The sequence below is a fragment of the Stegostoma tigrinum genome, chromosome 2, assembly GCF_030684315.1.
Source record: "Stegostoma tigrinum isolate sSteTig4 chromosome 2, sSteTig4.hap1, whole genome shotgun sequence".
NCBI classification, from domain to species: Eukaryota; Metazoa; Chordata; class Chondrichthyes; order Orectolobiformes; family Stegostomatidae; genus Stegostoma; species Stegostoma tigrinum.
In genome coordinates, this window is record NC_081355.1 from 157,453,539 (window position 1) to 157,468,768 (window position 15,230).

The window sequence follows — 15,230 nt, forward strand, 5'->3', positions numbered from 1 at the left end:
GCGTCCTAAACTGCAATTCCATCTGTAAACATCTTTACGTCTATCACTTGCTTTCTCCTTTAAGAATTTTCTTTCAACCCTACGTTTTTTGATCAAGCTTTTGATCATCGAATCCCTACAGTGCAGATGGAGCTTTTTGGCCCATCAAGTCTGCATCAAACTTCTGGAGAGCATCCCACCCAGACCCAACCCTATCCTTGTAACCCTGAATTTAGCATGGCCAACCCACCTAACTTGCACATTTTTTGGACTATGGGAGGAAACTGAAGCAACCAGCAGAAACCCGTGCAAACTCCCACCAGACAGTCAACTGATGTTGGAATCAAACCCAAGTCCCTGGTGCTGAGAGGCAGCAGTGTTAACCACTGGTCCACCACCAACTGACCAAACATCTCCCATGTTTGACAATCAAATGTTGATATAACTTCTGTGTATTGCCTTGGGACACTTCACTGCAATAAAGGACTTTATAGATGTGTAGGCTGTTATGGATGAATAGCTTAGTCCTGTTTCTATGTTCCCGTAAGAAAGCAAAATTTTAAAGCACCTTCATTAAATATCTAATCTTCACCATGAATTTGTTTGTATTCAGTAGGTCTACCCTCACGGGATCTTGAGTTATTAACATCCCAAATCTCTTCGTGGTTATAGTCTGACAATTCTTTAGCACTGTTATCGTATGATCCTCTTACAAACAGATTATCTGAAGAGATCAGCATAATGAAAGTTATTGCCCACAGACATCCTTGTATAATAAAAGGCTTGTCCCATGTTTTTGCTTAGGTACACTATTACAACAAAGAACCATGTATGAAGATTCAGTGAAGAACCCAGAAAACTTGCAGCGGTGAGTTTAGGCGCAAGCTGCACTGAACAAACAACTGAACTGGACTCAGTTGCAAAATTCTCTGCACTTGAGTGTTGACTGTGGCTCACTGGATTCAACGCTTGCCTCTTAGTCAGAAATTTTTTTATTCAGTCGTGGAACATGGATGTCTGAGCACTGAGCTGTTCTGCACTCAGATGGCAAGTACTTTTGGGCGTACACTTCTGGAGGAGCCATATTTTAAATATAACTTCGATAAACCAACAGCTGCTATCTTACATGAACTAGCAGATCTCATGCCATTTTTTCAGAGGGGAGTGAAAAGTGCTTCTCACCACCTAGCCAATGTTTAAAAATGATTGTTTGGCCATTTACCTCATTGCTGTTTGTGGGACTGGGCTCTGCATGAATTGGATGCCCGATTTTGTTTGTTCACTCCTAGAACATGGGTGTCATTGGCTGGCCAGCACTTATTGCCATTCCCATTCCTGCCTTCTTAAACTGCTGCAGTCCATGTGCTTTAGGTTGAACCACAATGCCCTTTGGGAGGGAATTCCTGGATTTTATCCCGGCAACAGTGAAAAGATAGTGATATATTTCCAAGACTGGATGGTGAGTTGCGTGGACGGGTATTTTCAGGTGGTGGTGATCCCACGTATCTGTTGCTCCTGACCATCTAGGTGGAAGTGGTCATGAATTTGGAAGGTGCAGTCTTAGGATTTTCAAATTTCTGCAATGCATCTTATAGTATACACTTGCTATTGCACATTGGTTTGGAGGTAGTGGATGTTTGTGGACGTAGTGCCAATCACGTGGGCTAATTTGAATTTGATGGTGTTAAACGTCTTGAGTGTTTTTGGAGCTGCATCCATCCAGACAAGTGGAGAGTATTCCATCAGACTCCTGACTTGTGCCTTGTAGATATTGGACAGGCTCTAAGGAATTGGGTGATGAATTACTTGCCACAGTGTTGCTGGCATCTGACCTGCTTTTGCAGTCAGTGTTTTATGTGGCAAGTCCAGTCGAGTTTCTAGTCAATGGCAGCCCCAGGGATGTTGATTATGATGTAAACACCATTAAATGCCAAGGGCTAGATTGTCTCTTACTGGAGATTATGATAGATTTCATAAAACCCCTGCCGTATGGAAACAGGCCCTTCAGCCCAACAAGCCCACACCGACCATTGGAGCATCTCACCCAGGCCCGTCCCTCTATAACCCGCCTAATCTACACACCCCTGAACACTACGGGCAATTTAGCATGGCCAATTCACCTAGCCTGCACATCTTTTTGGACTGTGGGAAGAAACCGGAGTACCCGGAGGAAACCCACGCAGACACAGGGAGAACGTGCAAATTCCACACACAGTCACCCAAGGGTGGAATTGAACCCGTGTCCTGGGCATTGAGGCAACAGTGCTAACCACCGAACTACTGTGCCGCAATCATTGCCTGGCATTTGTGTGGCACAAATATTATTAGCCACCTGTCAGCCCAAGCCTGGATATTGTCCAGATCTTGTTGCATTTGAATACAGACTGCTTTTGTATCCGAGGAGTCTTGAATGATGCAGAGTTTTTGCGCAATCCTCAGTGGACGTACCCACTTCTGACTTCGTGATGGAGGCAAGGTCATTTGAAGCACTTGAAGATGGTCGTGCCTAGGACCACCAAACTGAGGAACTGCTGCAGAAATGTCCTTGAGCTTAAATGATTGATCTCCAACAACCACAGCCATCTTCCTACGTGCTAGGTATGACTCTAACCTGCAGAGAGTTTGGCCCCCTGATTCCGGTTTTTCTAGGGCTCCTTGATGCCACAGTTGGCCAAATGCAGTCTTGATGTTAAGGGCTGTCATCTCAGCTCAGCTTTAGAATTGATTTTTGTCTATGTTTGAACCAAACTGCAATGAGGTGAGGAGCTGAAAATAGACAGGCCTGAGGAACTCCTGCAGAGAGATCCTGCTGATTAGATAACTGTCCTCCAACTACAACCATAAGTGTCCCTGGCAAAACCCAAATCGGACATCATTGTGCATGTTAATGTTGAGCCGGTGCTCATTGACAGTTCTGACACCTTCCATCGCTTTATTGATGATAGTGAGTAAACTGGGACAGTAGTTGGTTGGGTTGGATTTGTCCTACTTTTTGTGTATTGAACATGGGCAATTTTCAATGTCATTGGGTAGATGTCTGTTGTAGCTGAACTGGAACTGCTTGGTTCAGAACTGCAAAGCTTCAGCACCATTGCTAGAATGTTGTCAGGGCCCATAGTTTTTGCATTACCCAGTATTTCCAGCTGTTTCTCTATGACATGGAGTGAATTGCATTAGCTGAAGACTGGCATCATGATGATGGGGACAACTAGAGATGGTCAAGATATATCATCCGCTTGGCACATCTGGCTGAAGAATGCGGTGAATGCTTCAGCCTTATCTTTTACACTGAGATAATGGAAACTGCAGATACTGGAGAATCCGAGATAACAAAGTATGGAGATGGATGAACACAGCAGGCCAAGCAGCATCTTAGGAGCAGGAAAGCTGACATTTCGGGCCTAGACCCTTCATCAGAATTTCTGATTTTCACAATTTCTGATGAAGGATCTAGGTCCTAAACGTCAGCTTTCCTGCTCCTAAGATGCTGCTTGGCCTGCTGTGTTCATCCAGCTCCACACCTTGTTATCTTTTACACTGATGTGTTGTGTTCTCCCATCACTGAGGTTGGAAATATTCATGGAGCCACTTCTTCCAATAAGTTGTTTAATTGACTACCACCATTCATGACTGGATGTGGCCTAGAACACTTGGAGAGAGCAGAGCCCCTTAAAGATCAGAAGTTGCCTTGTTAAACCTCATGAGGTGAGAGAGATCTTCTGAAATATTTTCAGTTTTTATTATGTTTTGAAAACAGTTCGTCTCTCAAAAGAAGTGCTGGAAAAGTCTTAGAAAACATAAGGGTGAATAAATCTACAGGACCTAATCTAGTGTATCTACAGGGAGAAAATTGCAGTGCCCCTTGCTGAAATGTTTGTATCATCTTTAAATACAAGCGAGGTGCTGAATGACTGGAGATCGGCTGATGTTGTGCCTTTGTTTAAGAAAGGATATAAGAAGCAGCCTGGAAGCTGTTGACCTGAGAGCCTGTCTTCATTGGACTAATCAGTAACGTTAGATCACATGGGATTTGGGATGAGCTTCCAACTGGATACAAAATTGGCTTAAGGGCAGGAGACAATGATGGAGAGCTTTTTTGGGACTGGAGGCCTGTAACCAATGATGTTCCACAGGGATGAGTGAACATAGAACATAGAACAGTACAGCACAGAACAGGCCCTTCAGCCCACAATGTTGTGCCGACCATTGATCCTCATGTATGCACCCTCAAATTTCTGTGACCATATACATGTCCAGCAGTCTCCTAAATGACCCCAATGACCTTGCTTCCACAACTGCTGCTGGCAACGCATTCCATGCTCTCTCAACTCTCTGCGTAAAGAACCTGCCTCTGACATCCCCTCTATACTTTCCACCAACCAGCTTAAAACTATGACCCCTCATGCTAGCCATTTCTGCCCTGGGAAATAGTCTCTGGCTATCAACTCTATTTATGCCTCTCATTATCTTGTATACCTCAATTAGGTCCCCTCTCCTCCTCCTTTTCTCCAATGAAAAGAGACCGAGCTCAGTCCACCTCTCTTCATAAGATAAGCCCTCCAGTCCAGGCAGCATCCTGGTAAACCTCCTCTGAACCCTCTCCAAAGCATCCACATCTTTCCTATAATAGGGCGCCCAGAACTGGACGCAGTATTCCAAGTGCGGTCTAACCAAAGTTTTATAGAGCTGCAACAAGATCTCACGACTCTTAAACTCAATCCCCCTGTTAATGAAAGCCAAAACACCATATGCTTTCTTAACAACCCTGTCCACTTGGGTGGCCATTTTAAGGGATCTATGTATCTGCACACCAAGATCCCTCTGTTCCTCCACGCTGCCAAGAATCCTATCCTTAATCCTGTACTCAGCTTTCAAATTCGACCTTCCAAAATGCATCACCTCGCATTTATCCAGGTTGAACTCCATCTGCCACCTCTCAGCCCATCTCTGCATCCTGTCAATGTCCCGCTGCAGCCTACAACAGCCCTCTACACTGTCAACGACACCTCCGACCTTTGTGTCGTCTGCAAACTTGCTGACCCATCCTTCAATTCCCTCGTCCAAGTCATTAATAAAAATTACAAACAGTAGAGGCCCAAGGACAGAGCCCTGTGGAACTCCACTCACCACTGACTTCCAGGCAGAATATTTTCCTTCTACTACCACTCGCTGTCTTCTGTTGGCCAGCCAATTCTGTATCCAAGCAGCTAAGTTCCCCTGTATCCCATTCCTCCTGACCTTGTGAATGAGCCTACCATGGGGAACCTTATCAAATGCCTTACTGAAGTCCATATACACCACATCCACAGCTCGACCCTCATCAACTTTTCTAGTCACATCCTCAAAAAACTCGATAAGGTTTGTAAGGCATGACCTACCCCTCACAAAGCCGTGTTGACTGTATTTGATCAAGCCATGCTCTTCCAGATGGTCATAAATCTTATCCCTCAGAATCCTTTCTAACATCTTGCAGACGACAGACGTGAGACTTACCGGTCTATAATTGCCGGGGATTTCCCTATTTCCTTTCTTGAAGAGAGGAATTACATTTGCCTCTCTCCAGTCCTCAGGTACGACTCCAGTGGAGAGCGAGGATGCAAAGATCTTCGCAAGTGGCGAAGCAATTGCATTTCTCGCTTCCCAAAGCAGCCGAGGACAAATCTGATCCGGGCCTGGCGACTTGTCAATCTTAATGTTTGACAAAATTTTCAGCACATCAACTTCGTCTATCTCTATTTCCCTCACCACCTGCCACAGACCCAATCCAACAACCTTATGACATGACTAATAATGCTGCTGCCAAGCCACTGTGCATGGTAGACAAAGAAACCCCCCAGCCTGAGTACATTTTGCAGCCTTGCCACCCTCAACGGTTCCTTCAATTGTTGCTCAACATGGAGTACTGATTCAATATGGAGAATGTATGTGATAACCAGCCGGAGGCTTCTTTACCCATGTTTAACCTGAAACCAAGAGACTTTGTGGGTTCCAGAGTCAATTTTGAAGACTCGCAGATTAACTCCCTACTAACACTTAGTACTGTGCTGCTACATCTGCTGGGTGTATGCTGGTGGGACTGGAATATGCCCAGGTTGGTGGTGTCTGGAACATTGTCAGGTATGACTGTCAAATGGTTGCCTGACTAGTCTGTGTGATAGCTCTCCAAATTTTGGTGCTAGCCCCCAGATGTCAGTAAGGAGGGTTTTGGCAGTATTGACAGGACTAATTTATATCAATGGCAAGATGCCATAACATGGTTATGTTGTGATGTGCTTCAGTACATTGAGAAAAGTGCTATAAATGCAAATTTGGACCTTCAATTTCTTACTAAATGTAGCTGCTATATTAGAAGAAAAACCTTCAAATTGTTCATCCTACATGAAGGACTTTGAACTATTTCCATAATGAATTTATGTCCAGCTGTCCCTGTGGTACATTCCTGCTGGATAAAGCGATAGCTATTAGAGTAGTCATCGAGTAATACAGCACGGAAACTGGCCCTTCAGCCCAAACTGGTCCATGGTGACCACTCAGTTAGTTAACACTTTCCCAGCCTCATTTTTTTGATGGTTCTGACTCAAACACAACAGAGCTCCTTTATAATTATGTTTAAAATCAGGAAGAACATCAGTGAACTCTGGAAATGTGCTATCAAATCAGAGACTGGTGTCAAACTGATCTGTCCCTAACTGAAAGTAAAACAACAGGTTGAAACTGACTAGTTGTTGCAAAGTAAACACCACTTTAAAGGCTGGTGCTAACTCTTAAAATAGAAATTGTTTGAAATAAATTATTCAAAGTCAATAGCAGATGGAGGAGTTCACAGAAGCCTGCTAACCTCACTTATAAGATTACAATAGACATTTAATCTCCAGATAAAGAAGGAGCACCTTTCTACGAATTCCCCGTTTTATTGTGTGACAGATGCCAGAAGAAAGGAAAAAACAATAAGAGTTATTGCAACACAGGAGGAGACCATCCTCCCCACCAGATGCTTCTATCCATGGTGTATCCATGTGTAAACAATTGTGCTAGTTTTTAATGATATTGTGTCCTGCCCAGTCTGTCCCAAGCGCTCATAACCTGCTGGTGATATTCGGACCTGGAGGCAGGCAGTGACCACACCCAGAGAAATGGTGCTTAGCAACAAGAAAATGCCTGACAAGATCAGCAGAGAGCAGTAGGTGAAGCCTAGAGGATTACTGAGAGGACAGGCCTGACCAGCACAGAAAACACAGCGAGTACTGAGTGAAAGATGCATGAATGATCCCAGATTTAAAGCACACGTGTTTTCAATCCTTTCAGAGCTTTGGAGATTGAAGAATTGAGGAAACAATACCTGGAATTTCCCATCAACCCTGCTGTCAACACCACAGGCAGCACAGAGCCCAGAAATGTAGGAGGTGGACGCAGGATTGATTATTTGCTGTATCGGGAAGACACTGTTTCAAAAGAAGTGATTACTGTGAGTGTGACCTCTCCGTACCCTAATTCTTGGTTCCATTCACCCAACACACTTGTGCCCACTGACTTACATGGGTTTAGCAATATCTTAAAATTGGCAGAGATAATGGGAACTGCAGATGCTGGAGATTCCAAGATAATAAAATGTGAGGCTGGATGAACACAGCAGGCAAAGCAGCATCTCAGGAGCACTGCTCCTGAGATGCTGCTTGGCCTGCTGTGTTCATCCAGCCTCACATTTTATTATCTTAAAATTGGCATCCTTGTTCTTCTATCCCTCAGCAGCTTCGCTTCTCATTATCTTTGAAGCAACGCTGCAAGCAGACAAGATCTCTGCACTCCCTTATTCTGGCTTCTTGTATTTCACATTCAACATCCATTCTTAGTTCTTTGTTCTCTTTGTTCTTTGTACTGATGCTTGTGCCTCTAGCTATCCTGGTCTGCAGTTTCTTCCCTGAATCTCTAACTTCCTTTTCTCCTGAAATATGCTCCATTAAAACCTCCATATCAGACAAAAGATTTGTCTCACGATATCTCATTAAATAACACTGAAATTTTTTTTGTTATTCCTGGGAATTTCATTGCACGTCACAAATGCAAATTGTTTTTGTAGTACTGTTAATGAGTGACTCTTAGTCTTCAAAGCTAGTTTCTAGGATGATCAACACTTGTTTCACTAGTTCTAAAACCATGTTTTTCAATGTTTGTACTTGTGTGGACCACACAAAGCTACTCTTTACAGCACTTTCCTGCAGCTGAATGGCATTAACTGTTAACTGGATCAACCAAATAATACTGTGCCCACAAGAATGATGAGTAACTCCCCTCCTAATGTTTTAAAGCCTTTATCTATTAAGCACATGAGGAATGTAACAGAAATTTCTGACTTGCATGGTTGCCACCAGCATTCCACAAGACCTTGAGGCAGGAGCATGAGGAGACCTTTCAGTCCATTGAATCTGCTCAGCCATTCAATGAGATTGCGGTTAACTTAATAATAATTAACTTAATTTATCTGCCATATATCAGTAACTCTTGAATTTCTTAGATTTTTTTTAAAAGGCCCATCTCAGTGATGAATATACTTAAGAACAAGCTTCAACAGTCCTTTGCAGTAAAGATTTCCCACAAGTTGACTATCCTCTGAAAGAAAATAATAATCCTCTGTCTTAAATGTGTGATCCCTTATTCTGAGATAATGACCTTTGGTCCTAAACTATCCTACAAGGGGGAAACCAGTTTCTGCGTCCTAATAATATTATTTCAATAAGGAGTCCTCGCATTCTTCTAAACTCCAATGAGTATGAGCCAAACCTACTCAACTTCTCATAAGAAAATCCCTTCATACTTTAAATCAACCAAGGGCACCTTCTCTGGACTGCTTCCAATCCCAGTATATCTTTCCCTAGATAAGGGGCCCAAAACTGTTCACAGTATTCCAGCTGTGGTCTGATTAATGCATTTTAACAAGATGTCCTTTATTTAATAATCGATTCCCACAGGACCATAACATACAGGAGCAGAATTAGGCTGTTCAGCCCATTGAGAAATAAATTTTGGAACAGACTCAATCTTATTATCCTACGTTCTCTCTGAAATCCTTTGATCCTGTTACTTACCAAGAACCTATCCATGTCTGTGTCTTAAATGCAGTCAATGTCTTGACCTCCACAGCTTTTTGCAGCAATGAGTTCCACAAATTAACAGCCCTCTGAAGAAATTCCCCCTCCACTCGGTTCTCAAGGGTCATCCCTTCAGTTTAAGGCTATGCCCTTGGGGCCTAGTCTCTCCTACAAGTGGAAACATCTTCGCCACATCAGCTGTGTCCAGGCATCTCAGTATTCTCTAAATTTTAATCATAATGCTCCTCATCCTCTGAACTCCAGAAAATGCAGACCCAGAGCTTCCTCAGCACCTTCTCCTTAGTAATTGTCACTACACTCACTTCTGCCTGTCCTGAATTTCTGGTATGCTGCTGGTTTGGTCCACTGTGAAACCAGATGCAAAGTACTTAGAGATAATGGGGACTGCAGATACTGGAGAATCCAAGATAAGAGTGTGAAGCTGGATGAAAATAGCAGGCCAAGCAGCATCTCAGGCGCACAAAAGCTGACATTTCGGGCCTAGACCGTTCATCAGAGAGAAGGGTCTAGGCCCAAAACGTCAGCTTTTGTGCTCCTGAGATGCTGCTTGGCCTGCTGTGTTCGTCCAGCTTCACACTGTTATCTTGCAAAGTACTTATTCAGTTTCTCTGCCATTTCTTCATTCCCCACGATTACTTCTCCAACCTCATTTTTTAGTAGTCCCATGTCCACTCTTGCCTCTCTCTGATGTTTGAGTCTCAGCTGTATGGTATGGAAACAGACTCTTTGGTCCAACTCGTCCATGCCAAAATACCATAAATAAATCTCGTCCTGTTTGCCAGCATTTGGTCCATATCCCTCTAAACCCTTCTTATTCATATACCCTTCAAATGTAATTGTTCCAGCCTCCTCCACTTCCTCTGGTGGCTCCTACATGCACCATTCTCTGCAGGAAAGATGTACACCTGTGGTTCCTTTTAAATCATTGCTCTCTGACCTTGAAACCTATGCCTTCTAGTTTTGGATTCCCTTACCCTGGGGAAAAGACCTTGGCTATTCACACTATCTATGCCCTTCATGATTTTAAAAACTTCTGTAAGGTCATCCCTCACTGTCTGACGCTCTAGGGAAAATAGCCCAGCCTATTCAAGCTCTCTCTATATATCAAAACTGCCAACCCTGGCAATATCCTTGGAAATCTTTTCTGCATTCTTTCAAGTTTCACAACATCCATCCTGTAGCGGAGAGACCAAAACTGAATGCAGTACTCCAAAAATACCCTGACCAATGTCCTGTACAGTTGCAACATGATCTCCCAACTCTTGTATTCAATGCACTGACCAATAGAGGCTCTGATGAAGGGTCTAGGCCCGAAACGTCAGCTTTTGTGCTCCTGAGATGCTGCTTGGCCTGCAGTGTTCATCCAGCTCCACACTGTTATCTTGGATTCTCCAGCATCTGCAGTTCCCATTATCACCAATAGAGGCTGTTGTTTTTTTGTCTTGCAATCATCTTTTATACTAGCTAGCACAGCCTTTTTTAATCTTCTGTCTTCATTTTTTTTGTTCATTCTCCTGGTTTTAAAGGTATCCCAATTCTCTGGCTTCCCACTAATCATCTCCACATTTGTATGGGTTTTTTTGTAGTCTCTGATATTCCTCTTGTCAGCCATAGTTGACTTGTCCTCCCTTAGCATGTTTATTCTCTTTGGATGAATTGGATGAGTTTCTACAGTGCCTCCTAAAGTACCCCAGAAACTCTTACTGTAGCTGCTCCGTTGTCTTCCCTACTAAGTTCCCTTTCCAACCAGCACTGGCCTCTTTTTGATATTTTATAGTTACCTTTACCCAATTGGTATTACATTACATTCAATTCCAGCTTCTCCCCCTCCAAACTGCAAGGTGAATCCTATCCTGTTACTATCACTGCCCCCTCGGGGTTCCTTTACCTTCACCTCCCTGATGAAGTCTATCTCATTACACATCCAGAATTGACTGTTTCTTATTGGGCTCTACCACAAGCTGCTTCAAAAAGCCATTTCATTGAGATTATACAAATTCCTTTTCTTGATCTGCTACGAAAGTCCCTCAACTTGACCCACGAAGATTCTCTATACCTTCTGACTCTATAATCACTCATTGCTATCAATTTAACTTCCTTTCTTATGCACAAGGCAATCCCGCCCCCATGCTCATCTGCCTGTCCGTCCCATAGTATGCATAATCCTTGGATGTTTCATTCCCAGTCTGGATCCCCTTTCAGCTATGTCTCTGTGATACCCACAACATTGTACCTGCCAATTTCAATTGTGGAATAAACTCATTACCTTGTTCTATATACTGCATGTTGGAGGTGATTCTGAAAGATAGGATTTGTATGTAATTGGAGAGGCAGAAACTATTATGGATAGTCAGCCTGGTTTTGAGAGGGGGAAATCATACTTCAATCTAGTTTGACTATTTGCAGGAAGTAACCAGGAAGATTGAGGGCAAAGTAGTAGACATTGTTTACATGCACTTTTAATAAAGCCTTTGACAAGGTTCCGCATGGGATTCAGGGTGAGCTTGTGAATTGGATATAGAATGGGCTTAAGGGCAGGAGAACGAAGGTGGTGGTGAAGGGTTTTTTCAGATTGGTATTCCACAGGAATTGGTGCTGGTCCACTTCTGTCATTTATATGAATGATTTAGATGAGAGCATAGAGAGAATGGTTAGTAAGTTTGTGGCTGACACCAAGATTGCTGGTATAATGGACAGTGAAGAATGTTATCTAAGGTTACAAAGTGATCTTGATCAATTGGGTGAATTGAGTATACTATCCCCGATTACAACTACATTTCTGTTTTCTCTCCCCTCCTTAATGGTTCCCTTTACCACTGTACTATGGTTAGTTTGCTAATCCTCCCTTCAGCCCATACTGGGACCAGGAATCATTAAACCTGTCAGACAAGCTCAGGGGTTAAGGCTCCTTCAGCACTACCTTCTGAATCTCTCCACCTGCCTTGCTTGTCACACCCTCCTGGCCCTGACCACTAACTGAATTCAAGGTAATTAATCTAAGAGATGTGACTGCCTGTCAAACACCCAGGTAACTCCTCCAGTCGATGATGTGACAAAGCTCAGACATCAGGTCGTCAACTCTGAGCTGAGTTCCTCAAGCAACTAATGCTGGCTCCAGATGAGGTCGCTATGAACCACAATGGGGTGTGCCACTATCACATCATGCAGACACAACACATTCCCTAGCTTAGCATCTCTTATTCATTTAATTAAGATTTTAATTTGATTTTTAAAAATTCCACTGGTCTTTTTATAGGCTGTAACTATTTCCTCTTTTGCCTCAAATTAGTAGCTGTCACCAACCAATGAACTTGCAGTTTACCTGAGCCACTCTTTTGTACGGTGCCCCTGATTTGGGTAAAACTTGAAAGAACTGCAGATGCTGTAAATCAAACAAAAAATAGAGATTGCTGGAAATGCTCAGCAGGTCTGGCAACATTTCTGAAGAGAAATCATAGTTAACGTTTTGAATTGAGTGAACCATTTCTGAGGATGGGTCACTCAATCTGCAACATTAACTCTGATTTCTCACCACAGATGCTACCAGACCTTCTGAGCTTTTCCAGCAATCTCTATTGTTCCCCTGACTTCAGGCTTCAGTTTATCCTGTTTTTCCAAAAACTTCACAGGGTTTAGATGATTGCAGGACAAGTTAGTTAGCCAAGTTAGTTACCTCTATTAACTTTTCTACTAGACTACTGAAGTTTACACTTCTTCTAAAATCCAGTTGAAAGAAACAGCATTCCATTTGTTTTTCTATTGCCTGCTGGTTTTTGCTGCTTGACTTATGATTTGTGCATGAGGATCCACAAATCTGTGCTACAGCTTCCCGCAGCCTTTCCCCATTTAAACTCAGCTCTTCTACTCTTCCTGCCAAAGTAAGTTCCTTTTGATTTCCCACATTTTGTTCTATCTGACAAGTTTCTACACACTCTTAAACTTATTCCCTCTAAATGTTGTTTCACCCTTGCTATTTCCTTTCACTCAAAACTCAGCACTATCCAGGACAAAACAGCTTGCTTGAACACACCATACCTATCACTTTAAGCATTCACATATCTTGAGTGGTGCATAGTGGCAGCAGTGTGTTCTATATACAAGGAGGCACTGCAGAAACCTGCCAAGAGTCCTTGAACAGTGCTATATGACAGTGAGGGTCTTTTTCCAAGGATGATGACTTCAGCTTGTACAAGGGGGCATAGCAACAAATTGAGGGGTGATAGATTTAAGACAGATGTCAGAGGCAGGTTCTTTACTCGGAGCGTGGTAAGGGCGTGGAATGCCCTGCCTGCCAATGTAGTGAACTCAGCCACATTAGGGTCATTTAAACAGTCCTTGGATAAGCATATGGATGATGATGGGATAGTGCAGGGGGAGGGGCCTAGATTAGTTCACAGGTCGGCGCAACATCGAGGGCCAAAGGGCCTGTTCTGCGCTCTATTGTTCTATGTTCTATCCAATCCCACACCCTCTAGCAGCTAGGAGAACAGGGTGGCAGCACAAACACCACTTGTGTTCCCCTTCAAGCCATGTATCTTGATTTGGAACAGTTTGCCATTCTTTCACTGTCACTGGGTCAAAATTTGAAGCTCCCTCACTGCCTGTTGCGGGTCCTCAACTATATCGGATACAGCAGTTCGGAATTGTGATTCTTCTTCACCTCTAGGTCAATTGCCGATGGGCAATCAGTTCTGGTTTTGGTGACACTAACACTCCATGAATGTTTGTTGGTTTTTTTTTCAAATTTGTTTTGTTACCTACAATTCTGCATGAAGTATCCTGATTTGTTGACTGAGAGAAGTTAATCAAATTTAACGAGTTCTTTTTCTCCCCTTTGCAGGAGCTGGAAGAATTCACCTTTATAACCCAGCTGGCTGGACTAACTGACCATCTTCCTATCGGAATGAGGCTGTTCATTTCCATGGTGCCAGAGGTAGATGATGCAAATCATGGCATTGATGATGGACCTTGACAAACCTGCTGCAACCAAAAGGATTTGGATAAGTGCCAGAAGCTTCAGAAAGTGAATAAGAGAAATAACTTAATTTTATTTTTGAAAAGGAACATTAAATAAAACTTTAGAATTTCTCAATATTGATGAGAACAAAACACCATGGTATTGAGAGAATCTTCAGCTGCTTCAGATGAGCAATGTTGACAATGGAGAGTGGGGTGTATCCCAAAATAATACCTAGGACTGTATTTTCATCATGGTTGAGAAATGAGCAGGGCTTGTTTAGTGGCAATAGAACCTACCTGTGGTAGGAAATTGATGTCACAAATTTCAAGGGCATTGGCCCTTAATTGATCTGGATACTAATTCCCTGCTCAGTTGGAAACAGTGGGAGTGGGTCAGATCAAGTGTGGGACTTGATTGAGGACTCCCATTGGAAGTTTATTTGAAGTTTGTTTCTCCGAAAGGAGAAATCTGATGCCCTATCTTTTGACAGATGTAAGAAAGCTGCCCTGGAATTCCAAATGCTGCACACACAACGCAGAGCTGACCTGAGTCTAATTTTGGTAGCTGTGAAAAAGGAGAAGAGGTTGTTATGTGGAGGTCATTGTGCAGAGCACTGGTCTTTTTTTTCCCCACTGTGTCTGTAGAGGGTTTTCCTCTGCACTATATAAATGACACTTTAAAGTCCTGGGACACATTGTATTTGCTTCTGAGAGACCAGCAGTAACTGATAGTGACACAGATGATCCACGGTGAGAGTAAAGGCTCTGGATACATGGACTCCTTTCTCTCTTCCCCCCCCCCCCCCCCCCCCAACCTTGGTAAGTAACTAGTCCAGGCTGTGTCTTTCACTTGTGTAATAATAGTACTAGTTTCTCAGCTGCTCAAACTAGCCCTCTGTCCCCACCCCCAAAGTCTCACTCGCATGCCCCTGAACCTAGGTTGTGGGCTGAGTTGAAATTTCCTGATGCAGAAGGCCAGTTAACTTCTCCCATCAGTTGCAGTGAGCAGTTTCTTTTCAGCAATAAATAAAGTCAGACTTTATAATTTGTGAGCCAGTCACTCTGTCTACTGCAAGAAAGTACAAAGTACCTGAAGAAGAAACTTTGAAAAACAGGAACTCCAGCAAGCAAAAGGATCATCTGGGCTGGAAATAGTGGGGCTTGGTTTCCAGCATGAAACCCAAT

General features: G+C 43.2%; 1 protein-coding gene across 6 annotated transcripts in view; it reads left to right on the forward strand.

The window, feature by feature from the left end:
• smpd5 (sphingomyelin phosphodiesterase 5) overlaps positions 1-14,730 on the forward strand; it is a 32,700-nt gene extending 17,970 nt beyond the window's left edge. For 4 of the 6 annotated variants that reach the window (XM_048547758.1, XM_048547749.1, XM_048547739.1 and 1 more), the window contains 3 exons: positions 784-847; positions 7,285-7,444; positions 13,927-14,730. In XM_048547758.1, coding sequence (XP_048403715.1) covers positions 784-847; positions 7,285-7,444; positions 13,927-14,058 — 356 coding nt within the window. In that variant the 3' untranslated portion in view covers positions 14,059-14,730. Of the gene's footprint in view, positions 1-783; positions 848-7,284; positions 7,445-13,926 lie in introns of those variants that run through there. The other 2 variants (XM_048547766.1, XM_048547775.2) reach the window with 2 other exon arrangements.
• Positions 14,731-15,230: the final 500 nt, after the last annotated feature.